At 39.9% G+C, this 27,374-nt stretch overlaps 1 protein-coding gene across 9 annotated transcripts in view; it reads left to right on the forward strand.

Moving 5' to 3' along the window:
- sncaip (synuclein, alpha interacting protein) overlaps positions 1-27,374 on the forward strand; it is a 121,487-nt gene that overhangs the window by 75,703 nt on the left and 18,410 nt on the right. For all 9 annotated transcript variants that reach the window (XM_072584356.1, XM_072584349.1, XM_072584342.1 and 6 more), the window contains 3 exons: positions 5,681-6,555; positions 21,422-21,601; positions 24,488-24,601. In XM_072584356.1, the coding sequence (XP_072440457.1) occupies positions 5,681-6,555; positions 21,422-21,601; positions 24,488-24,601 (1,169 nt within the window). The remainder of the gene's footprint in view (positions 1-5,680; positions 6,556-21,421; positions 21,602-24,487; positions 24,602-27,374) is intronic.

Here is a 27,374-nt window from a genome sequence, read left to right on the forward strand (position 1 = left end):
AACAAGTTCACTGTGTAGCTGAAGCATAAACTTTCTACTTTTGTATTCAATTCCCATGCAATAAATGATAACATTCTACTAACTTTCCTAATTACTTGCTGTACCTGCTGACTAACCTTTTGATCTTCATGCACAAACTCTGTATCTCAGAGTTCTACAAACAGCAAATTAATCCAACCTGGCCAATTACTGCCCCATCAGTTGACTCTCAATCATAAGTTAAGTGATGTCATCAACAGTGCCATCAAGCAGAACTTGCTCAGCAATAAGCTGCTCACTACCATCCAGTTTGGGTTCTACCAGGGCTACTCAGCTCATGACCTCATTATAGCCTTAGTTGAACATGGACAGAAGAGCTGAATCCAGAGGTGATGCCAAGGCCACATTTGACAGAGTGTGACATTAAGGCGCCCTAGCAAACCTGGAGTCAATGGGAATCGGGGGCGGGGGGGAGGGTTACTTTCCACCAGTTCAAGTCATACTTGACACATAGGAAGATGGCCTTTGTTATTAGAGCTCAGTCATCTCAGCTCCAGGACATCTCTGTGGCAGCTCCCCAGGATAGTGCCCAGAACCTAATAACCTTAAACTTGTGCTTCAATGAGCTTCCCTCTATCATAAGGTCAGAGGTGGGGATGTTTAGCACCATTTACAACTTCTCAGGTGCTGAAGCAGACTATGTCCAAATGCAGCAAAACCTGGACAATATCCAGGCTTAGGCTGAGAATTGACAAATAATATTCGTGCCACACCAATGCCAGACAACCACCCTTGACATTCAGCAGCATTACATCATTGAATTCCCCCCATCCACATCCTGAGTATTACTATTGATCAGAAACTGAACTGAATTACCCAAATAAATACTGTGGCTTGAAGAGCAGTTCAGAGGCTAGGACTATTGTACTGAGTAACTTTGCACTCGAGTCAAGAGTATGATGGAATACCCCTCACCTGTCTGTATGAGTACAGGTTCAATGACATTCAAGAAGCTAGACATCATCCAGGACAAAGCAGCCCACTTGATTGACAGCATGTCCACAAACATTCACTCCTCCACCACCACCAACAATCAGTAGCATTGCAGTGTACCGTCTACGTGATAAACTGCAAACGTTCATCAAGGCTCCTAAGCCATCATCATCTAAACATATGACTACTTTCACTAAAAGAACAAAGGTAGCAGGTGCATGGAAACACTACCATCTACAAGTTCTCCTCCAAGCCACTCACCATCCTGACTTGAAAATATATTGTCGTTCCTTTGGTGTAACTGGGCCAAAGTCCTGGAACTCCCTTCAAATTACATGGGTCCATTTGTGCTCATGGGCAGAAGCTGTTTAGGAAGGCAACTTATCACCACTTTCTCAAGGGCACCTAGGGATGGGCAACAAATAGTGGCCCAGCCAGCAATACCTCATACCACAACTGAATAAAAAAATTAGACTCCATCCTCTATGTGTGCTTCACTCATTTAAAGTGTTTGCACAGTGGTGTAGATAGGTTATATGCTCTCCAGAATTTGCTTTCCCACCTATCTTTGTATTATTAGCAAGTTTAGCAACCAAACATTTGGACCTTCAACAAGTCATTATTATAGATTATAAACAGTTGGGACTCCAGCATCAGTCAATTTGAACTTACCTAGATTTTATAAGAAAGATAGCAGATACTGAGCAGCTGTTTGTCTGTCTGCTTCCCTGTGATGTAATTTCTCTATCTCTTGTTTTCTGCCATAAAGATGTATTGTTGTTTGTGTTTATCTTTTCCAATTTTTTTACCCCTTCTCCTTTCATGTTAGGTTGGTAGAATTCTCTTCCTTTATAAACACAGATGCAAATGCTTGTTTATTAGCCCAACTAGGCATTGTAGCTTCTCAAGAAGGTTTGCTTAATTCTCTCTAACTGCTACCTCTGCTCCTTTCACTATCTTATTATTTTTTATATTTTCATTAAAGCCATGGACTTTCCCCTGCACTCTCTTGGCTTAATAAGTGTCTTATGAAAATATATTTTCATCTTTTCTGGTTAGATAAAATCAAAATCACTAGAAAAGTCAGCCACCTAGAGCCAGTTACTTCACTGTTGTAGCTGTGCAATTAGCCTTATTTGTTGTTGACCCCGAGGTTGTGGTACATCCTATGTACAGAGGTAAAATGTGGGGAAGAGAAATGCAAAGTGTTGTATTAATGAAGACCTTTAGTTTTCTCGTTGAGTTTTCAAGGAAGATAACTTTAACTCATTTGTAGAATATGTGAATTGTGATTCTTTCTCATTGTTGTTGAAACACCTGCTAGTAGATGTTCTTGTATGTTTCTCAATAATGTTTATCATTATCCACTTGTGACAAATAAGTAACATTTTGTAAGACATTAAGAGCATATATGAGGGAAAGTTGGGGATCAGACATTGCGTGGCTATTTCTCTTGTTAAAATAAAATGTGATTAATGATTATTTTAATTATTGTACTTGATGTTTCTGCAATAACAAACAGTTGTTCAATGTGATTTTTTTTCATCCATTGTTCTTTTCAGCAATACTTTTATGTGCTGGGAAATAAATGTACTCATTTAGAAAAGAACAATTATTGAAAGCTAGGCTATTCACTAGTTTCAGTTGCATGTAAAAATACTTGTGAAATGTTAAAAATCAGAACAAATATCAATTAACCTTAAATGGAATTTGATCTCAAATACACACTTTCATGTTAACATTGGAGTATTTGTCTGCAAGTTTTAAGATGGTCATTTCACTGCAAAAGCTTTACTGTGCAGAATGTGAATTAGCACCAATCTTGAAACTATTGGATTTCTCCTCAAAATCTGAAATTCATGTAATGCCATCTGTTCAGAAACAGTGTTGTTATTCTAAAGTTGTTTGATTTTTGGCCAACCGGCCTGTAACTTCCCAGATTATCCTTGTTGCTTTTCTTAAACAAGGAACATCATGGACTATTCTCCAGCTCTCTGGGACCTTTTCTGTGACAAATGAGGAGATGCAGATTTTTTACAAGGCCCCAATAATTTCCTCACCTTCCTCACTAAGTATTCTAGAACAGATCCCACCAGGTCCAGCTGACTTGTCTACTTTAATGCTTTTCAAAAGATCCAACATCTTTTTTATATTGACGTGCCCTAGAATATCAACATACCAGTCTCTGGACTCACAATCCACCATTTGCTTCTTCTTTGTGAGTACCGATGCAAGTTATTCATTAAGACCTCACCCACTTCCATTGGCTCCATGCATAAATTTCCTCCTTTGTCTTTGAGTGGACCTATCCTTTCTATAGCTACCACTTGCTCCTTATATACATTCAAAGTACCTTGGGATTTTCCTTAATCTGTTTGCTGAGGACATTTCATGGCCCCTTTTAGCCCTTCTAGCTCCATGTTTAAGTTCTCTCCTGCTTTGTTTATATTCTTTGAGGACTGTGTGACTTTCCTAATATCTTTTTCTTGTATGCTTATGCCCATTATTAAGAGTTAATTGTTTCAACAACTAATGCAGTATTTTATGAGTGGTGGGGCTGTCAAAAATGTCACCCTTAACTCTCAGCCAATTTACATTGAGGTCCTGATTTGAAGAGCTGCTGGTTTATCTTGTCACACTTGTGCCACCTGATTCAGTGGGTACGGCTGGGATTGCATTCAGTTAGGAGCTGGATGACAGGTAAATTCATTGGGGATTCTTGGTGCTTTGGAAGGACTCTGTAAAGTGGGGACTGAGATGAGGATGTGCTGCACAGGCTTGATGGACAGAGCTTTGGGAGACAGCTCCCTTTGATTTTAGCCAAAGGCCCAAACAGGTTTACCTGTCAGGCTTCCTGCTCATTGCCAGCCGCTTCCTCACAGTGGAAAATTGTGGCTGGAAAGAAGTGACCCTTACATAACTGTTAGCTGACCACTTAAGAGCCTTGATTTGTAGAAAGTAACAAGGCTGCCAGAGATGTTGATTTCTACTCAGCAAGTGGTAATCAGACCAGGAACAAGTAGGTGAATAGGAAGCGTGAAAGGCATCTACTGTATTTGATGGTGGTCCCCTCTCCCTAAATTTCAAATAACCCATAAGAGACTGCCAAATTTTTCTTCCCATGTAATATAGAAGTGGTTGAGTGTTCTTCATTTAGAAGCAAGAGAGACCTTTACTGATTTAGTTATTGTTCATAAATTCAGATTAATAACAATGCAGGAAGGAAGCAAGGAGATGTATTCATTTTATCTGGTTAGGTTTGTTCTGACTGATTAACCACTGACTCTACCTAATTGATTGCATCACACTTATCAAATTAGAAGTAGATTTTGCACTGAACATAATTTCTCATACATTTACCACATGAGGAAAGTTTTGAAGATTTCCTTTGAACTATGTGTGTATGATAAGGGAAAGAATAATGGAATAGGAATAGCAAATTCAAAATGTTGCCAACTTTTGAAGGTCTGGATCTGCCTTTGCAAGGAATTGTTTTCATAAACCCTGGACAGGATTTGTCTGCCTCAAGGTCTTTAATGGTTCCTGTCAGTTGAAAACAGCTGGGAAACATCTGGCATCTATTTTTCCGTATCACTTGGAAAGAATTTCACATGTAAATAAAACCAATATAAAAGCACAGCCCTGTGTACACTAACTCTTGCACACTGGATCTAGAAAAGCACAATGGATTCCCTGTATAAAGTTATTAGGCTGTTGGTAAGCTATAACATTTTTGTATCTTTGGTAAGCTGCAAGTTATTTTCTCATCCCTAAGAAAGTATGCATTGTTTATGAGTCTATAAACAAGTATGTATTTAGACAGTATATTGTTCATAATCTGATAAATGCCTTCCTCAATAGACAAGTAACTATTGATATATTGACTACAGTATTTAAATTTGGCTTTAAGTTGAAAACTGTCAATAAAAGTTTGAGGCTAAGTGCAGAAAGACAATCCATTAATTCTTGTGTCTCTGATACTATATTTTACTCATTAAGCAGATAAATGTGTAAGGTCCAATAGTACTTAAAATAATGATTATTGCTCCCTCATTTATATGGGGAAATCTTGTGAAATATTTTACTTGTGAAACACGAAACAGAGCAAGGCAATTTGGAGGGCAGTAGTGGGCGATTCACCAAAATCAAATCCCTTGAAACCCAAGGTAAGCTGGCAGACAATTACAGGCCAGCAGTTCTTGCAGTTGGCATCCCCAAAGATCCTTAGACAGCACCTTCTAACCCATGACACTTCCACCTAGAAGGACAAGGGCAACAGATACATGGGAACACTACCACCTGTAAGTTCCCCTCCAAGATGCTCACCATTCTGACTTGGAAATGTATCACTGATCCTTCACTGTAACTGGGTCAAAATCTGGAATTGCCTCTCTCAGGACAGTGTAAGTCTACCCACAGCACATGAACTGCAATTTAAGAAGACAGTTCACCATCAACCTCTCAAGGCAACTAAGGGCAGGCAATAATTGCTGGCCAGCCAGTGATGTCTGCATCTCATGAGTGGATAAAATAAACATTAAATTCAAATCTTGGTACATCTTGGCAGAATCACAATACACTGAATTTTTTTTTAGTGCTGTTAATGAAAATGGTTCTTCTATACAGAATGTTTAAGGAGCTTATATTTTTATTCTAAGAACAGTATCTGAACTTTTTATTTTACTAATTATTTTAATTTAATATTAAGTTTCTAGTTCAAATTGGCCTTCGGGAGGTACATCGTCAATTAGCAGTGGAATAAAAACCAAAGGCACGGCAGATGTGTACAGTAAATTCAGACCTGTGAAAAGAGTTTCACCTCTGAAGCACCAACCAGAAAGCCCTGAAAATGATAGAGATACTGAACAGCATAAACTCAAGAGTAACTATCAAAAGCAAGATGGTACTGAAAATCCAAGTGAGCCTGATACCTTCTGTTACAACAATGGACAGTTATTTCAAATCAAAGACACTGGCACCAGCATTTTGCTTGGTGAACTTGAACATTATGATTTGGATATGGATGAAATTTTGGATGTGCCTTACATTAAATTAAACCACTTTCCTTCCCAAAGATGTAGTCCTTACACAAAGGTTGCCTCAGAGAAAAGGTCAGGCATGGAAACGAGAGATGATGGCAGCAGAATCTGCTCAGCAGTGAAGCATGAGAACTCACCAACCAACATAACACAGTTTTGTATTTTGTCACCAGTAAATAGTTTGGAGTTGAGGAGAGCAAAACCAGTTGTCACAAAACCTCACAAGCAAGCAACTGGCAGCTTAGAGGGCTCTGAATCACCAAATGGCTGTGATGTAATATATAATGCTGAAGCTGAGGAAAAAGATTTGGCTAGCAGAACTTCAAGTTTGTTTGTTAATTCACATGGACATAAGATGAGTGGTACACTGCAAAACTCTCGACCAAAGACATTGTCTCTGCAAACCCCAGCTGAGAGCAAACTAGAAGAAGGAAATGCTAATAAAAATGGGATTAGCATGGGAAGATCTGGAGAGACAAGTGAGGAAGCAAAAAATGTCAAAAGTATTTTAAACATCGTCAGAGAAGGACAGATTTCATTGCTGGTAAGTGAACTATTGCAATTATTTGTAAATGTTTTAAAAATGCATAGTAACAAAAAAGAAAACTGGTTGGATACTAAAGTCAAGTTTTTATTTTTTGTTCTGATTTTTTTTAACTCTGTGCCAATTATGGAATTGCCTGTATGCTGAGAGTCCCAGGAATTTTCAACATTGCTCTAGAACAAAATTGAAGATGGCTTTTTAGCAATAATTTTTAATGTTTTGAAAGCTAAACCTACTTCAGAATTTTATGCATAAATGTTGCATCATTATCTGATTTATTACTCCAACTGAGAAAGCAGCACATTTTTTTCGTGGTCAATAAAGCTTTCTAATTGCTATCAAAGTACAGTAAATTGAAGTTTGTGTTGTATTGCTGATGTTTTAAGTGAACATTGATTGCTCACCCCAAAAAGGTCAATTTTTTAAGAGCACGATTATTTTCAGGAGGTACCACAAGTTATTAAAAAGTGTAACAGCTTCAATTGTGTTATTGAGGATCACTTCCCTACAGTTATTTCCAAATTAGCTGTGAATCTGACTGAATTCATGATGAAAACACTGGGGCCTCTCTCATACTTTGGTATCCACGAGAATTTGTGACGTTACAAGTTTGTACAACAGTGCCATAGTTACTTAACCTTTATCCAAGGTTCTGGCCAGTTCCAGCTTTGCAATTAAGCAGTTTGCTAATCTGTTTCCAAATAAGCTGCTTTTGAATGACAACACAATATAAAGCTGAAGTTGGGTAATAACTTGGATTAAGTGTTCTGCCTTATTTTAAATACTTTTTACAATAAATTCTGAGGCTCCCTGTTAATTGCAGGGTTCTGTCATCATCATTTCAAAATACATTCTTAAAAGTATTATTTACCTCTTTGGGGTCTGTATGTTTAAAGTTTCAGTAACAATTAAAATGCAATTTCTTGGACTTTGTATGAATACTTCTGGTGTGCCAGTGAATGAGTTCAAGAAATATGGAGTGATAAGTTGGCCATAAGTAAATTGTACCTAATGAAGGTGAAGTCCTCCTCCCAAGTCTACAAATGAAATATATTGCTCAACATAGTCTGGGATTGCCTCCTTGAGCACAACTTGTAAATCAGATCTGTAAATGCACCCAATATCTGTCAATATTAAGTTTTGTTCAAATTTCCTCAACTTCACTAGAAGCAGTACAAATAATCAGAATCAAATGAAAACACTGAACTTGCATCATAGCATAGACATTAGAGTTTAATTTTCAACTCCTTTCCCCATCATTCATACACATAGGCGAGCTTTTAATCAGATAAACTTCAGTTTTAATAGTGTGCGAATGGAAAATAATGCTGTTAAAGAAGGTCTTAAAGGGAGTATACATAAGGTTATACAACAATGGTGGGGTCATCATTATAAAAGGTGGCATTTTCACAGTTGGAGACCAATTAACAATTGAGATTTGGATGTATTGTGCCTGTACGAGTAACTCACATAGACTCAAATTTCCACAATTTCCTGGGCATTTTGATTGGTGTTTCAATTGTGTATCTATCTTGATGCAGATATACAGGAACTGTATCACAAACTGCGGGCTGTCTTTGTAGCATAAATACAGTGTGCTAGTACGTCAAAGTTTGCTTTTGTTCTGACAGAAAAAAGGTAAAAGTATCTAGTGTGCTAATACTTATGTTTTATTCAATGTCAGAACATTGCGAATATCGTGTTCATGTTAGACTTTCTTTCTAAAATATAAGTGCACAAAGCAGTTCAGTTGCTTTGGGTAAATAATACAACTACAACCTGATGAATCCTCCATAAAATTTCACTATATTATCACAATCCAGCTTAGTTCAATAATAGTTTGTAAACTGGGCTCTACTTTTAATTTTTATTATTTGTTCATGCAATGTGGGAGTCACTGGGTGGGTCAGCATTTATTGCCTATCCAAATAGCCCTTGAACTAAGTGGCTTGATTTCAGAAGATATTTAAAAGTCAACCACATTGCTATGGGTCTGGAGTGACCAGTGGAGTGCCACAAGAATCGGTGCTGGGTCCTCTACTTTTTGTCATTTATATAAATGATTTGGAAGCGAGCATAAGAGGTACAGTTAGTAAGTTTGCAGATGACACCAAAATTGGAGGTGTAGTGGACAGTGAAAAAGGTTACCTCAGATTACAACAGGATCTTGACCAGATGGGCCAATGGGCTGAGAAGTGGCAGATGGAGTTTAATTCAGATAAATGCGAGGTGCTGCATTTTGGGAAAGCAAATCTTAGCATGACTTATACACTTAATGGTAAGGTCCTAGGGAGTGTTGCTTAACAAAGACACCTTGGAGTGCAGGTTCATAGCTCCTTGAAAGTGGAGTCGCAGGTAGATAGGATAGTGAAAGGCGGCGTTTGGTATGCTTTCCTTTATTGGTCAGAGTATTGAGTACAGGAGTTGGGAGGTCATGTTGCGGCTGTATAGGACATTGGTTAGGCCGCTGTTGGAATATTGCGTGCAATTCTGGTCTCCTTCCTATCGGAAAGATGTTGTGAAAAGATTTACAAGGATGTTGCCAGGGTTGGAGGATTTGAGCTATAGGGAGAGGCTGAACAGGCTAGGGCTGTTTTCCCTGGAACGTCAGAGGCTGAGGGGTGACCTTATAGAGGTTTACAAAATTATGAGGGGCATGGTTAGGGTAAATAGGCAAAGTCTTTTCCCTGGGGTTGGGGAGTCCAGAACTAGAGGGCATAGGTTTAGGGTGAGAGGGGAAAGATATAAACGAGACCTACGGGGCAACATTTTCATGCAGAGGGTGGTACATGTGTGGAATGAGCTGCCAGAGGAAGTGGTGGAGGCTGGTAACAATTGCAACATTTAAGAGGCATTTGGATGGGTATATGAATAGGAAGGGGCAGATGTGACTAGATTGGGTTGGGATATCTGGTCAGCATCGATGGGTTGGACCGAAGGGTCTGTTTCCATGCTGTACAACTCTATGACTCTATGTAGACCAGACCAGGTGAGGACAACAGGTTTCCTTCCTAAGGACATCAGTGAACCAGATCTGTTTTATGACGATCTACAATGTTTACATGGTGGCTATGCTTTATTCTGCTGCTTTTTTAAAATCTGGATTTTTACTGAATTCCTATTCACAGACACAAGCCCAAGTGCCCAGAACATTAGTCAGGCTCACCAGATTTCTTACCCAGTGACCTTAACAAAATGCCAGTTGCTCCAGGACATTTCCTGCATATTTTTCTAAATGTGTACTGCACTAGCATTTACTTCCTTGTTGTCAGAAAGTGCTACTACTATGATTCACAAAAGTTTTGTTCAGTCACCTGACAAGAGAAAACAAATGGCATGCTGATCAAATCTATGATCAGATAAATTAAGTTTTCTCACATGCCAGCACCAGAACTCACCTTTGAATTGTATTTATCCCTTTATGTCAAAGAATGGGATCTTCGATTCACTCCTAAAATAAAATTAACTAGAGATTGAAAGAATTACTGGAGTTTACATGGAAACTCCATTTAAAACAAAGACTTCTGGCAGAGTCAGGAAGCACCTTTCATATTTTTTCATGATTTATCTTGGTCCCAAAATGACATCTCAACATTTGCAGCATACAAAATCAGAACAGAAATATACCTTCAAGCTTGCTCCACTATTCAGTAAGATCCTTTTCCTCTTGTTTGTCCTTCTTTAAATATCAAATATCCTTGAATATTCAGTTCTAAAATCTAGTCATCATGCAGCCAAGTTTCTGGCAATTAGATCATACTCATACACCCCTATTTGTGCCTTTAGATCACCTATCTTGTTGTGAATACCATGCATTCAGGTAGAGTGCCCTTTGTCATTTTGATATCATTCCAGTTTTGAAACATATTCAATGCTCAGCTTTGTTTCTCCTGTCTCCACAATCCCTAATTTTATCAAACCTCAGGGAATTATCTTCGAAAGGTATTTTTCTTACTTGTCTGAAACCATTCAACACTTCCTAGATATGCCTAATTAGGTCACTTAACTTGACAAAGAACTGCAATGCTGTGTTTAAAAACAATTCAATAAACAGGCCCCTTTTGATTAATGTAACAAAGTTTAATTGAAACAAATTCTCTGCATGTACTCAAGAGTTAAATTATGCTGCAAATTGAACAGATATGGCATGCCAGCTGAACTCTTTATGCCATGTCAACCTACAGTTGCAATTTAAGTATTGTGGTCTTTTGCCAACCAGTTTCATTTTTTGATATTTCACTTCCATTTTAGTGACATTTTATGAAGTATGAACTCTGTCTAAAGCATACATATAGAATGATTATAGCAAGATGTTGATAAGGCACTGACTAATGTCAGACAAAGATATAACAAAGAAAAATGCTATCTACAGTTTGAAAGCCTTACAAGGCTGTACAGATCGTAGCAAAATAGATTCAAGACAACAGAGCAAATAGTTTAAAATTGTGGGAACTTAGTGACCTTTCCATTGTCCTTGACTCCTTCACGTGCAGGAAGTGTGTCCAGCTGTAGCTCCTGTCTGATCGCCTGACAGCTCTGGAGCAGCAGCTGGATTCACTTTAGAGCATCCACAAGGCTGAGGGAATAGTGGATAGCAGATTCAGTTAGTTGGTCACACAGCAGATAAAAATCACTGAGGAAGATAGGGAATGGGTGACAACCAGACAGAGGAAAAGTAGGAAGGCAGTCCCTCCAAAACAGATGTACACTGTTGGGAGAAATAGCTCACAAAGTGAAGGCGGCAGCAGCCAGGTTTATGGCACTGTGGCTAGCACTGCTACACAGGTGGGCAGGAGAAAGAGTGGCAGAGCTATAGTGATAGGAGATTCAGTTGTAAGAGGAATACATATGTGTTTCTGTGGCAAACAAGAGTCCAGGATAGTACAAGTGTCAAGGATATTTCAGAGCTGCTGCAGGACATTTGGCATTTTGGAGGGGGAGGCTCAACAGCCAGCTGTCGTGATGCATATAGGCACCAAAAGTATAAACTTGAAATAGGATGAGGCCCTACAAACTGAAATTAGGGAGTTGGGAGTTAAAGTAAAAAGTAGGACCTCAAAGGTAGTAATTCTACAATTGCTACCTGTGCCACGTGCTAGTCAGAGTAGGAATGGCAAGGTAGCTAAGATGAATATATAAGGGATGGTGCAAGAGGCAGGGATTCAAATTCCTGGGACATTGGAACTGGTTCTGGTGGAAATGGACCAGTACAAAGCAAATGGTCAGCATCTGGGCAAAACTGGAACCAAAGTCCTGGGGGGAGTGTTTGCTTGTGCTGTTGTGGAGGGTTTAAACTAATATGACAGGGGTGATGGGAACCAATGCAAGAAATCGGAGGGAAGTAATGTGGGGACAGAAACAAAAGGCAGTAATAGGAAAAGTGAAAGTGGAAGGCAAAGATAAAAATCAAAAAGGATTATATCATAATCCTAAAAGTCACAAAAATGAGCCTGAAGGTTCCATGTCACAATGCAAGGAGCATTTGTAATAAGGTGGATGAATTAACTGTGCGGACAGTTATTAGTGGATATGATGTAATTGGGATCATGGTGACTTGGTTCAGGACGACCAAGGATAGGAACTCAATATCCAGGGATATTCAATTTTCAGGAAAAATAGAAGAAAAGGAAAGGGAGGTAAGGTAGGCGTTGCTGGTTCAGGAGGAATTTAACACAATAGCAAGGAAGGACATCAGACTGTTCAGTGTGGAATCTGTATGGGTGGAGCTATGGAACACCAAAAGGAAAAAAAACGTTAGTAGGAGTTGTGTACAGACCACAAAACAATGGTTGTGAGATTGGGGATGGCATCAAACAGGAAAATAGAGATATGGACAATAAGGGTACAGCAGTTATTATGGGTGAATTCAATCTGTGTATTGATTGGACTAACCAAACTGGTAGCAATGCGATGGAGGAAGATTTCCTGGAATGTATGAGGGATGTTTCCTCAACGAAGATGTTGAGGAACTATCTGGACAGCAAACCATCCCAGACTGGGTATTGTGTAATGAGAGATGATTAATTAGCAATCTTGTGGTACAAGATTCTTTGGAGAGGAGTGACCATAATATGATAGAATTCTTCACTAAGATGGAGAGTGACACAGTTAAATCTGACACTAGGATCCTGAACTTAAAGAAAGCTATCTTTGATTGTATGAGACATGCATTGGATAAGCTGGCCAAGGATACTTAAGGGGTTGACGATGGGAGACATTTCAAGAACAAATGGATGAAGTGCAACAATTTTACATCCCTGTCTGGTGTAAGAGTAAAACAAGGAAGGTGGCTCAACTATGGCTAACAAGGCAAATCAGGAACAATGTTAAAAGTTAAAGAGGAGGCCTAGACCTTAATCAGACAAAGCAGCAAACCTGAGGCCTGGGATAAATTTAAAATGCAACAGAGGAGAATAAAGGGTTTAGTTTGGAAAGGGAAAATAGAATACAAGAGTAAGCTTGCAGAAAACACAAAAACTGACTGCAAAAGCTTCTATAGATATGTGAAGAGAAAAAGACTAGTGAAGACAAATATAAGACCCTTACAGTTAGAATCAGGTGAATTCATAATGGACAACAGAGAGATGGCAAATCAGTTGAACAAAGACTTCGGACCTATCTTTACGAAGGAAAACACAAATAACCTTTCAGAAATGCCAGAGGACAGGGGGTCCAGCGTGAAGCAGGAACTGAAGGAAAGCTTTACTCTTCAGGAAGTGGTATTGGGGAAATTGATGGGATTAAAATCCGAGGAGTCCCGAGGGCCTGATGCTCTACATCCCAGAGTACTTAACAAATTGGCCCTAGAAATAGTGAACACACTTGGTGATCATTTTCCAGCATTCTATAGACTCTGGAAGAATTCCATTGGACTGGAGAGTAGCTAATATAACACCACTTTTTTAAAAAGGAGAGAAAAAACACAGCGAATTATAGTCTAGTTAGCCTGACATCAGTGGTGGGGAAAATGTTGGAGTCAATTATTAAGGATGTAATAACTGAGTATTTGGAAAGTAGTCACAGGGAGGTGATGGCCTTGTGTTATCTCTGGACTGTTAATCCAGAGACCCAGGTAATGTCCTGAGGATTTGGGCTGGAATCTTACTATAGCAGATGGTGGAAGTTGAATTCAATAAAAATCTGGAATTAAGAGTCTAATAATTACCATGAGTCCATTGTCAATTGTTGGAGAAATGCATATGGTTTACTAATGTCCTTTAGGGAAGAAATCTGCCATCCTTTCCTGGTCTGACCTACATGTGACTCCAGACCCACAACAATGTGGTTGACTCTTAACTGCCCTCTGGGCAATTAGGGATAGGCAATCAATGCTGGCCTAGCCAGAGACACTTTCATGGAATGACTGTGAATTAATTTAAAAAAGACCAATCCAAGTCAGCGTGGATTCACTAAAGGGAAATTGTGCTTGACTGGTCTTCTGGAATTTTTTTGAGGATGTGACCAGTAGAGTGGACAAGGGTGAATCAGTGGATGCAGTGTATCTGGACTTACAAAAAGCTTTTGACAAGGTTCCACACAAGAGATTAGTAAGCAAACTTAAAGCTTATAGTATCAGAGGTAAGGTATTGATGTGGATAGAGGACTGGTTGACAAACAGGAAACAAAAAGTTGGAATAAATGAGTCATTTTCAGAGATGCAGGTAGTGATGAGTGAGATATCACAGGGTTCATTGCTGGCACCCCAGCTGTTCACAATATATATTACCGATTTGGACGAAGGAATTGAATGCAGTATCTCCAAAATTTGCAGATGACATGAAGCTGCATGGTAGTGTGTGCTGTGAGGAGGATACTAAAAGGCTGCAGAGTGACTTGGACCCAGGCTGGCTGAGTGGCAAATACAATTAGAATTCCTACAGTGTGGAAACAGGCTTTTCGGCCCAACAAGTCCACACTGACTCTCTGAAGACTAATGGACGTAACCTACACATCCCTGAACACTATGGGCAATTTAGAATGGTTAATTCACCTAACCTGCACTTCTTTGGACTGTGAAAGGAAACCTATGCAGACACAGGGAAAACGTGCAAACTCCTCACTACCTGAGGCTGGAATTGAATCTAGGTCCCTGGCATTGTGAGGCAGCAGTGCTAACCACTGAGCCACCATGCTGCCCCAGCAGCAAATACTTGGCAAATGCAATATAATGTAGATGTATATGAGGCTGTCCACTTTGGTGGCAAAAATAGGAAGGCAGATTATTATCTCAATGGTGGCAGTTTAGGAATAAATGAGATTCAAAGAGACCTGGATGACATAGTGAAACAGTCGCTGAAGGTTGCCATGCAGGTGTAGAAGGTGATGAGAAAAGCTAATGGCATTTTGGCCTTCATTGAGAGAGGATTTGAGTGTAGGAGTGGAGATGTGAGGCTTGGTGAGGCCACACCTTCAGTATTATATGCAGTTTTGGTCTCCTAGTCTGAAGAAGGACATTCTTTGCTATTGAGTGAGTCCAGCGAAGATTCACCAGGCTGATTCCCAGGATGGTAGGATTGACATATGAAGAAAGACTGGATCGACTAGGTTTGTACTCACTGGAATTTAGAAGAATGGGATCTCATAGAAACATAAATTCCTGATAGGACAGGACAGGCAAGATGTGGAAGGAAGGGTCCTGATGTTGGAGAAGTCCAGAACTAGAGGTCACGGTCTGTTCGATTAGCTGTACTGGTCCTCACCCATAACAACTTCTGCAAATCCTCCCACTTCCTTCAGACGAAAGGAGCAGCCATGGGCACCCACATCAGCCCAGCTATGCCTGCTTCTTCATCGGATACATGGAAAAATCCATCTTCCATAATTAGACTGGCACCATTCCCCACCTTTTCCTCTGCTACATTGATTACTGTATCGGCACTACCTTGTGCTCCCACAAGGAGGTTGAACAGGCCATCAACTTCATGAATACCTTCCACCCTGACCTTAAGTTCACCTGGACTATCTTGGACATCTCCCTCCTCTTCCTGGACCTCTCCATCTCCATTCGGTGACGGACTCAACACGGACATCTACTTTAAACCCACCGACTCCCACAGCTACCTGGACTACACCACCTCCTCCCATGTCCCCCTTCTGTAAAAACACTATCCCTTACTCCTAATTCCTCTGCTTCTGCCATATCTGCTCCCAGGAGGATCAATTTGACTCTAGAACATTCCAGATGGCCTCCTACTTCAAGGACCACAATTTCAACTCTCATGTGATCAACAATGCCTTCCAGCGCATCTCCTCCACTTCCTGCACCACTGCCATTGAACCCCACCTCTCTAATTGCAACAAGGATAGAACCACCTGGTCCTCACCTTCCACCCCACCAGTTTCCAGATACAGCGGATCATCCTCTGCCATTCCCAACACCTACAAATTGACCCCACCACCAGAGATATATTTCCCTCCCCACCCCTATCAGCATTCTGCAGAGACCATTCCCTCAGCAACTCCCTTGTTAGGTCCACACCTCCCACTAACCCACCCTCCATTTCCAGCACCTTCCCTTGCCACTGCAAGAGGTGTAAAACATGTACCGACACCTCCCCCCTCACCTCCATCCAAGGCCCCAAAGGATCGTTTCACATCTGCAGAGATTTTTCTTCACATCCAAACACCTCATCTATTGTGTCCATTGCTCTCGATGTGGTCTCCTCTACACTGGGGAGACAGGACGCCAGCTTGTGGAACATTTCAGAGAACAACTCTGGGACAACCCCACAGCCCTGTGGCCGACCACTTCAACTCCCCCTCCCACTCAGCCAAAGATATGCAAGTCCTGGTCCGCCTCCACCACCAAATCCTAGCCACTTGATGCCTGGAGGAAGATGTCTCATCTTCTGCCTTGGGACCCTCCAACCACACGTTGATTTCACCAGTTTCCTCATCTCCCATCCCCTCACCTCATCACAGATCAAACACTCCAACTTGGCACCACCCTCTTGAACTGTCCTGCCTGTCCATTGTCCTTCCCACCTACCTGCTCCATCCTCCACTCCGTCCTATCATCATCGACCCCCCCACCTGCATCTTCCTTTCACCTTCCCAGCTTGCTTCCCCCAGCTTCATCCCTACCCTCCTATTTATCTCTCAGCCCCCTTCTCCACACACATTCCTGATGAAGAGCTTATGCGAGAAATATCGATTCTACTGCTGCTCAGATGTTGCCTGACATACTGTGCTTTTCCATCACCACACTTAGCGACTCTGATCCCCAGCACCTGTAGTCCTGACTTTCTCCTGGTCGCAGTCTACCAGACTAAGAATAAGGGATATGCCGTTCAAGACTGAGATGAGGAAGAATTTCTTCACTGAGAGAGTTGTCAAACTGTGGAATTCTCTACCACAGGCAGCTGTTGGGGCAAGTTCATCAGGTCTTTTTAAGAGGGAGCTGGACCTGCCTCCTACAGCTAAAGGGATCAAGGGATATAGAGAGAAACTGGGTTACTGAAATTGCACAATCAGCTATGATCATATTAAATGATGTTGCAGGCTAAAAAGGCCAAAAGACCTGCACCTATTTTCTATGTTTCTATTATCATTCGAAAAGCCTAGCATATTAGAAGGACATGAATTGAAGGGTTTGTCATAATCTTTCAATGTTCTGAATGTACAGGGGAAGTACCAGAGAAGTATAGGAGTTGGGAGGTCAGGTTGCAACTGTACAGGACATTGGTTAGGCCACTTTTTGAATATTGCATGCAATTCTGATCTCCTTCATATCAGAAGGATGTTGTGAAACTTGAAAGGGTTCAGAAAAGATTTACAAGGATGTTGGAGGATTTGAGGCTGAACAGGCTGGGGTGACCAATTAGAGGTTTCTAAAATCATGAGAGGCATGGATAGGATAAATATTCAAGGTGTTTTCCCTGGGGTGGGGTAGTTCAGAACTAGGGGGCATAGGTTTAGGGTGAGAGGGGAAAGATATAAAAGGGACCTAAGGGGCAACTTTTTCATAGAGAGGGTAGTGCATGTATGGAGTGAGCTGCCAGAGGAAGTGGTGGAAGCTGGTGCAATTACAGCATTTAAAAGGCATGTGGATGGGTATATGAGTAGGAAGGGTTTAGCAGGATGTGGGCCAAGTGCTGGCAAATGGGACTAGGTTAGGATAGGATATCTGGTCGGCATGGATGAGTTGGGCTAAAGGGTCTGTTTCCATGCTGTACATCTCTATGACTCTAAGATGAATAACAAATGTGACAACAAAGGTTGCAGGAGATTTCTGGTAACCACATGCTGGTCAGTTTACCTCAGGCATTGGCAGACGAAAAACATAGGGAAAACATAGACGGAAAACATAGGCTGTTTTCATTGAAGAGAGCCAGCAGAGATTTATGAAATATCATTGGTGATTAACATAATTACATTTTTTAAGTTACAGAAGGTTACTTAAAGGAATGTAATGGATGTGCTCTGTGTGAATCTTTTTTAAAGAAGGATTTCGTGAAGTCAGGGAGTCATACAGCATAGAAACATTTGGTCAACTACGTCAATGCCAACCAACCAACAAGAAACACACTAATTCTATTTCGTTGCACTTGGTCCATAGCCTACTGTGCCCTGTCATTTTATGTGTTCATTCAGATGTTTCTTGAATATTGTGAGATTATCTGCCCCCACCACCCACTCAGACAACACGTTCCATAGTTCTACCACCATCTGGGTAGAAATTGTTTTTCTCCAATCTCCTCTCAACCAATTGCTCCTTATCTTAAACCTATTCCCTCTGATATTTAGATGTGTCTACCATATGAAAGATTCTCACAATCTACTCTGTGTTGCATAATTTTGTATATCTCAATCAGATCTCACCCAGCCTCACAGCCTCAAAGTGAAACAAACCCAGTCTATCTCGTCTCTCTTCTTAACTGAGATGTTTCTTCCCAGGCAACATCCTGGTGAATCTCCTCTGCATCTTTCCCAGTCCAATTATGTCCTTCTGATAGTTTGGCAACCGGAATAGCACACAGTATTTCACCTGTGGCCTAACAAATGCTTTATAAAGTTGTAGTAAGACTTCCTTGCTCCTATATTCTACGCCTTAGTTAATGAAGGCAAGCATCCTATCTGCCTTTTTCACACCCTGTCTACCTATACTAACACCTTCAGAGATCTATGGACTTGTACATCAAGGTCCCTTTGTTCCTCAGTACTCCCTAGGGATCTGCTATTCATTGAGTATATCCTTCCTGTATTAGACCTTCCAAAATGTATAACCTCACACTTAGCAAGATTAAATTTCATCTGTCATCACTGTCCAATTTGCCAGCTGATCAATACCAGACTGTAGCCTGAGGCCATCCTCCTCACTATCAACAGCACCATCAATTTTTTGAGTCATGTACAAGCTTACTAATTATACTTATACATTCACATTCAAGTCGTTAATGTAAATGACAAGCAGAATCTCTGGACCGATGCCTGTGGTACACCGTTGGTGGAGGGATATGTCACAAACATATCGCTCCACCATCACTGTTTGTCTCCTATCTGCAATTCAGTTTTGGATTCAGTTTGCTAACTTGCCTTGGATCCCTTGGGCTCTTACCTTTTGGACGAGCCTTCCATGTTGGACCTTGTCAAAGAACTTGCTGAAGTCCATGTAAACCACATCAACTGTACTACCCTGAATACAATTGAGAGGTATTATTTAGGACCTCACCCATGTCAACTAGCTCCACACACAGGTTGTACCTTTGGTCTCCAATAGGTCCCACTTATTCCCTGGTGAAATCCTCTTACTCTTAATATACTTATAAAATGTCCTGGGGTTTTTCTTGATAATATCTGTCAAAGGTATTCTGCAGACTCTCTTCACCATCCAAATGTCTTTTTTTAAGCAACATCCTACACTACTATTCAAACCCCAATTTTGGATTGATCTCCCCTGGTTTTATTGCTCTGTACATGAACATAGGCTTCCTTCTGCTTCTTTATCAAACTCTTGATATGCCTTGACATCCAGAGTTCCCTCACCTTTTACTCTTAGAGGTACATACTGAACTATACTAACTATACTATTTTTAAAGACTCCTACTTTAGGTGTTGACTTACCTACAAGTAGCTGTTCCCAGTATTTTTGCCAGATCCTTTACAGTGATATTGAAATTGGCCTATCCAATTTAGACACTTAATTTCTGTACTATCCTTATCCCTTTCCATAATGACTTTAAAACTTAGAGTTGAGGTCACTATCCTCAAAGTGCTCACCCATTGAAATTTCAACCCACTTTACTGGCTTCATTCGCTGGGATAGCTCTTGCGCTGCCCCACCTCTGGTAGGACTATCTACATACAAGCACAAAAAGCTCTCCTGGATGCACTTTAAAAATTCCACCATATCTGATCCTTTCACATGAAGACGATCCAGTTAATGTTAGAAAGATTGAAATCCCCAACAAGTATAACGTTGTTTCTTACACACCTTTCTGAGATTTACCTGCATATCTGCTCCTCTCTTTCCCTCTGACTGTTGGAAGGCCTGTACTATAATCTTAGTAATCACCCCTTTTTTTTATTTCTATGCTTTAGCCTGATGGCCTCATTTGAAGACCCTTCTTGGACATCCTCCTTACACACATACGCACACACATACACACCCGGTGGCTTGGGATGCCCTGTCACCCTTCTTCTAACCATGTCTCAGTGAGTGCAACAAGGTTTAAGAATTGCCAACACCAACCCAAGGTAAATGGTTATCTTTCCGATTGTAGGCTAATACAATGATTTCCCCATTAGTCAGTGCTGGAATTATGATTTTTTATGAAACTGTGTAATGAAAAATAAAATATAATTTGCCACTTATGCAAAACTTGACAATGCGTAAAAAGCAGGGTTGTTATCAGTCAGGTGAAGCAGGAGATGGACTAGTAGAATACAGACAAGTGTGAGGTTGATGCATTTTACGAGAAGGGATAGGGAGAGGCAGTATAGATGAAATGGCACAGTTCTAAATAGTATGCAGAAACTGAGGAACTGGGGGAAATGTAAATCTGTGTAGATTTTGAACTTTGTGGAACATACTGAGAGTTTGTAGAAAGGTTACACTGAACCTTTATAACATCTTAGTTGGGCCACAACTCAGGTATTATTTAATTCTAGTCACTACATTTTGGGAAGAATTTCAGATGACTGAAGGGAATGCAGCGAATTACCAGAATGATCTAGAGATGAGGGAGTTCAGCTACAAGGTTAGATTGAAGAAGCTAGTGTTGTTCTTGGAGGAAAGAAGACTGAGGGGAGATTTGATGAAAGTGTGGATAAGTATGGTCAGTTCAGATAAAGTAGACAAGAAAAAGCTGTTCCTTTTAGCTAATAGCACAAGGACCACAGAACTCAGATTTTAAGGTTTTCGTAAAAAGTAGTAATGGCTTGGAATTCATTTCCTGTGAGGATGGTCAAAGCAGGGACTTCAAAAGGGAATTGAATGGGTACTTGAGGGAAACAAGCTTGCAGGACTGCAGGCATAAAATAAGAGAAGGGGACTGACTGGAAACCTCGACAGACAGACAGCAAGAACTTGACATACTGAATTACTTTATGTGAATTACTGTAATATGTTATGACTATACCCATTTAGATTATTGCTTTTTTGTAGTAAATTCTGTTATCTTCTGTTTATGCTTTGATATATGCTTGAAATGATTTAGCATTTAATTTTATCCTATTGAATACAAAAACACTGCTGACTAATTCCTGGTGAAGTCTCATGTGCTTGAATGAATTCCTCAACTGCAAATGAATGATGTTTTGCACAAAAATATGTGGCTTAACTGGAAAGTTACAAGTAGAAAAATGTATAAAGTTATAAGCAGATTCTCATCTGGTCATCCTTTCTGTTTCCCACATTAACACTTAGCCACATTTAACTGTTGACAATCTGGAGAAGATCCATGATGAAAAAGGAAATAATCTGCTGCACATTGCAGCTTCTCAAGGACACCTAGAGTGTTTACAACATCTTACTACTTTAATGGCAGAGGAATGCTTGACAGAGCGTAATAACGAGAAACTTACCCCATCTTCCTTGGCAGTAAAGGTAGGTAACATAACAATTAACCAATATTTGCTGTGTGAACAAGGTACGTGAAATTTGGAAAATGGAGCAAACCTGTATTGTAAAACATCTTTTCCTCATCTTCACAGTGTCAAGTAAGTTTGATTTTCTTTATAATAGGGCAAAATGTAAACTTTGTCACTGTCTGAACCAAAGCAGCACATTGAGATTGAGTCCAATTCAGTACAGATTGAGTTATCTGAACTGCATTTAAGCTGTATACACAAAGCTATAACACTTTGGATCTAACCCAAGGAGGGCCTTGACCTTCATTTTAATGTCAATTTAGATCATTCAGTTGGGTCAATAGCAAGGATTTAAAATGAGTGTGCAAACTAGATGTGTAGACTAAGCCAAAAGTAGCTCTGAATATTAAAGCAAGATCCATATTGCTGTTGCAAACGAGAAGGACATCAGGAACAATTGCAACCAATTGGTGGATGCAAGGTGCTGAGCTAAAGAGATTTGCTCAGCACCACCTTCTTAAGGCCAACTAGGAATTGGCTATGAATGCCAATCTCCTGCATCCCACGAATAGAGAAAAGGAAATATCTGCGAATTATCACCCACTATTTTCGGTTCCTTATTAAAATATTGAATGATCTTGGCATAGAAGGAGGTTATTTGGTTGTTTATGTCCATGCTTGCTCTCTGCAGTTCAGCTAGTTCAACTCACCCTCACTTTACCTCTCGTCCTGCATTTTGTGTTCTTTTAGGCACTTATTAGATGTCCTTTGAAAATCGCCATCATGCTATTGGGCAGTGTGTTCTAGATCCGAACACCACATTGAGTAAAAAAAGGCTATTCCTCAACATTCTGTTGATTCTTTTGCCGGTCACCATAAATTGGTGATTCTTTCTAGACAGTTCCACGAATGGGACGTTTCTTTCAATCTACTCTTCCCAGACTCCTCAAATTTTTGAACACCTTGATTAAATCTCCTTTCAACCTTCTCGAAGGTGAACAGTTCCAGCTTATCCAATATATCCTTGTAACTGAAACCTCTCATAGGAACATAGAATTTAGTGTAAGTCATTTTACCTTTCAAGTCTCTAACTGATCGTGACTGATCTTATTGTAGTCTCAACACCATTTTCCTTTCGAACTTCTGTCAGCTTGGACTCCTTTGTCTATCAAAACTCTATCTCAACCTTGAATATACTTAATGACCCAGTCTCAAAACCCATGTACAGTAAAGAATTTCTCGATTCAGTACCCTCTGAGAGAACAAATTCCTCCTCATCTCTCATGTGTAACATGTCTTATTCTGATATTAAGGCCTCTGGTTCTAGGTTCTTCCAACAAGGGGAAGCAACCTTTCCCCATCTACTCTGTCAAGTCATGTTTCAATAAGGTCACCTTTCATTTTTCTATATTCTAATGAGTACAGGCCCAACCTATTCAACCTCCCATCAGGTATGGAAGCACTATTTTGTATCAGCTTAGTGGATCTTCGCTGGACTATTTCTAATTCCAGAATGTCTTTCCTTGGATAAGGAGCAGAAAATTGTTCAAGGTATTCCAACTGTGGTCTAATTGGTTTTAGCAAAACACCTATTCCATACTCATCCTATCAAGCCCCATCAAGATTTTGTCTGTTTAATTAAGATTGCCTCTCATTCTTCTGAACACCAATGGGAATAGGCCCAACCCATTCAACCTTTGTTCATAAGATGTTCAGTCCAGGAATGAGTCGAGTAATCATCCAACCTGCTTTAAAAGGGGTTATATCCTTTAGTAAATAAAGACAGCAAAACTGTACACATTGCATAGAAGCACAGAAAAATAGGAGCAAAAATCTGCTATTCAACCCATCAAACCTATTCCACCATTCAATATGATCATGGTTAATCATCCAGCTCAGTATCCTGTCCCCGCTTTCTCTCCATGTCCTTTATCCCTTTAACCCTAAGAACGATGTCTAACTCCTTGAAAACATTTAATGCTTTGACCTCAACTGAGGATGAGTTTATTAATGGTGCTTTGTATGGAATTTCAGAGAAAGACCGCCCCCTAAGAGCAGATTAAGTGAGTTAGACAAAATTGCCTTGCCACCTCCATTATCTAAGCAAGATTTAACATCAATAATGAGTGGATCAAAAATGCAGATTATTCCTTAAAATGTAGTTTCAGCTGGTTGTGTTTTGGAATTTTTCTCTTCCATCTCATGTAGTTCTGAATGTTAAAGGCTTGGTAATGAGAAGAAAGATGTACGACTGTGTTTCCAGTTGCCAGTTTCAGAATGGATAGAACAAGAGATTTGGAAGTGGCTCTTCAAGTCCATTTGTTCTCATGGCTCATATTCCAAATTCTTCTGTCTTTTAAACACTGCATTTGGTTTATTAAGTGGGTTTAATTCCAGGCCAGAACCTGGCATGTTGCTCGCTGTTACTTATGTTATTTGTCATGTTATTTGGCAACTGCTCAAAATGCTCTGAGCCTTCTCACTCTTGTTTCCTTTAAGTATTTCAGAGTTTTAATTTCAGTTTTATTTCTGTCTGCATTATGTATATTGAATATCACTGTTAAGGATATCTGATTTGTATTTCCTCAGTGGTGAAAATTCTAAGCACATCAATTAATTCCTTGCTTTTGAAAAAAAGTACTCCAAAAATCCACTTCTGTGTCTGTGTATAGTGAAGAAAACCAGGTGTCCTTCTATTCCTTGATGAAATTTTCCAGTTAACTAACATTGGAACCTTCAAGGCCATAAATATACCACGAATGTCAAGGAAAGTTTAAAATCCATTATACTATGGAGCATTGGCTGTTGGAGCAATACCCCATGTATTTAAATATGCAGTATTTTTATGTAACTACAGTATGCTTAAATGCAATGACAATCTATCTCAATTGTATGAACTCAGGAAGGGCAGCTTGAATGTCTGCGCTGGCTGATGAGTGAAACCGAAGCCATTGCTGAGTTGAGCCCTTCAGATGGTTACCCTGCACTTATACATTATGCTGCATGCTATGGACAGGTGAGCCAAAATCTGTAGAGGAAGTAAAATGCCATCATTCACATTTATGATTTAATACCAATCTTACTATCCTATCTGGATCCTATAAATTTAACATGAATGTATAGTTATCTCAACTGTTATGTTCATGCTCCTTGTTTAACCTGCAGTGTCAAAAGTTGTTTATTTGCTTATGCCTTAAGGATGTGTGCAGTTCTGGTCACCCTGTTATAGGAAGGATATTATTAAACTGGAGAGGGTTTGAAAAGATTTACCAGGATGTTGCCAGGAATGGAGGGTTTGAGATAAAAAATAAATTGGAAAAGCTGGGACTTTTTTCACTGGAGTGTACAAGCTTGAGGGGTGACCTTATTGAGCTTTACAAAATCATTCAGGTCATAGTTAAAGTCTTTTCCCTAGGGTGTGGGAGTTCAAACTAGAAGGCATATTTTTAAAGTGGGAAGAGGAAAATTTAAAAAATACATGAGGGACAGTATTTTTATACAGAGAGTGGTTTGTGTGTGGAATGAACTGCCAGAGAAAGTGGTGGATGTCAGTTAATTACAATGTTTAAAAGATATTTGGATGGGTTTATGAAAAGGGCTAAGTACAGGCAGTTGGGACTAATTTAGTTTGGAAACATGGTTGGCATGGACTGGTTGGACCGAAGGGTCTGTTTCCAAGCTGTATGACTCCATAGGTAAAGTAGAGTTTTTAGTAAAGCTTGCAATGTCAAATAGTTGTGAAATTAAAGGCAATTTGACCTTTTGAGCATGATCCTTTGCATAAATCATAGAAATTACTAGAGTGACTCTTCAGTGTTTAAACTCCCCAGAGAGGTGAACAGCATCAAATAAATCTTCAAAGCTAAAGTTGAAATCTGGTTTGTCACCATGTCCTGCAGAAAATTTGAGGCCTTGTTCTTTACTGTTGGAAAATTTATCTCTAATTTAATTATGTTACATGTACCTGCACTAATGAAATGGGATCAGCTCATGCTTACTGTACATGCAAATGCATCCCACAGCGAGCCCAACCAAGTCTTCAATTGATTAACAGCATAATTCTTCACACAACCAGGATTGTTTTCTTTCCAGCAATACTCATGTTCCATGCAATTGAATGACTATATATATTTTAACATGCAATTAATATTTTAACCATGAATCCTTTCCAGAGTTAATCAGAATGGGGGTTGCTGTATTTTCGTGAGAATTATATTTTGGTTTCTCATGGGTAACAAAACTGAATATATTATGTAAGTACAATGCAGTTTGAATGGAGTAATCTGCATAAGTCCTCATTAGCCAAAGATTTACATGATGTCTCTTTTATCTTTACTCCAAAGCAAGCACTTTAAATTCTATTAAAACAGTTCATGCTTTAGTTTGAAGATGAAAAAGCATTCTTTCTGAACCCTTTGCAATAGTCTTTCATGGCTATTCCTCAATTTTCAAATTAAAGAAACTTTAAAACATTAAAATAAATCATTAGAATTTACAATCAAGTGTTCATACAATTCACTTGAGTTATTGATTACTTTTGAGCCAAAATCTTCTGTTTAGTAATAAAGTATTTGGTTCATGTTTACTATTCAAACTTGCATTGTTTTATAATAAGGCGTGATTCAATCGTCAACTAATTAGGTTTTTCAGATGAGTTATAACGCTCTTCTTCATCCCTACAAAACTCCAATGTTTTGGATTCCTGAGAAAATTCAATAGTATTTCTAGTGATGGTAGCTTAGAATTGTTCAAAAATATTACAAATAATCAGGGATGCAGGTTGGATTACAACGGAAGCTCACAAGCAACTGCTTTTCAAACAAGGCTTTGTCCATATCATGATTTTCTTGGCCACGAGATCCTATGCTGTCACATCAGGTTTCACAGCCCTTTTGAGGGCTGTTATACTTCTGTGGCATTCAGTTCACTTCCGGTGATGGCTGACCAGACTCCATTTTGGTCAAAGCCTTGGTGCATGTCATTGAGTCATAGAGATGTACAGCACGAAACAGACCCTTCAGTCCAACTTGACCATGCCGACCAGATATCCCAATCCAATCTAGTCCCACTTGCCAGCACCCAGCCCATATCCCTCCAAACCCTTCCTATTCATATACACACCCAGATGCCTTTTAAACGTTGCAATTGTACTAGCCTCCACCATGCACCACCCTCTGCGTGAAAAAGTTGCCCCTTAGGTCTCTTTTATATCTTGCCCCCTCACCATAAACCTATGCCCTCTAGTTCTGAACTGCCCCACCCAGGGAAAAGACCTTGTCTATTTACCCTGTCCATGCCCCTCATGATTTTATAAACCTCAATAAGGTCACCCCTCAGTCTCTGATGCTCCAGGGAAAACAGCCCCAACCTATTCAATCTCTCCCTATATCTCAAATCCTTCAACCCTGGCATCATCCTTGTGAATCCTTTCTCAAACCCTTTCAAGTTTCACAACATCCTTCTGACAGGAAGGAGACAGAATTGCATGCAATATTCCAACAGTGGCCTAACCAATGTCCTGTACAGCTGCAACATGACCTCCCTGTACTCAATACTCTGACCAATAAAGGAAAGCAGATTATTGACCAGAAGTATGCAAAATTAGCAGATCATGATCTTAATCAGTATGTATTATTAATTTGACTCCACTGATGGCACTTTTGACTTTAAAACCTTTTTTAAAATCAACTTACTTTTCTCATTAACCAGTTCAGAAATGTTATTACAAATCTCTGGAGCAGGTGGGCCTTACTGGTCCAGGGCAGGGGCACTACCATGCAATATATGCC

Source organism: Chiloscyllium punctatum, chromosome 2 (genome assembly GCF_047496795.1).
Source record: "Chiloscyllium punctatum isolate Juve2018m chromosome 2, sChiPun1.3, whole genome shotgun sequence".
NCBI lineage: Eukaryota > Metazoa > Chordata > Chondrichthyes > Orectolobiformes > Hemiscylliidae > Chiloscyllium > Chiloscyllium punctatum.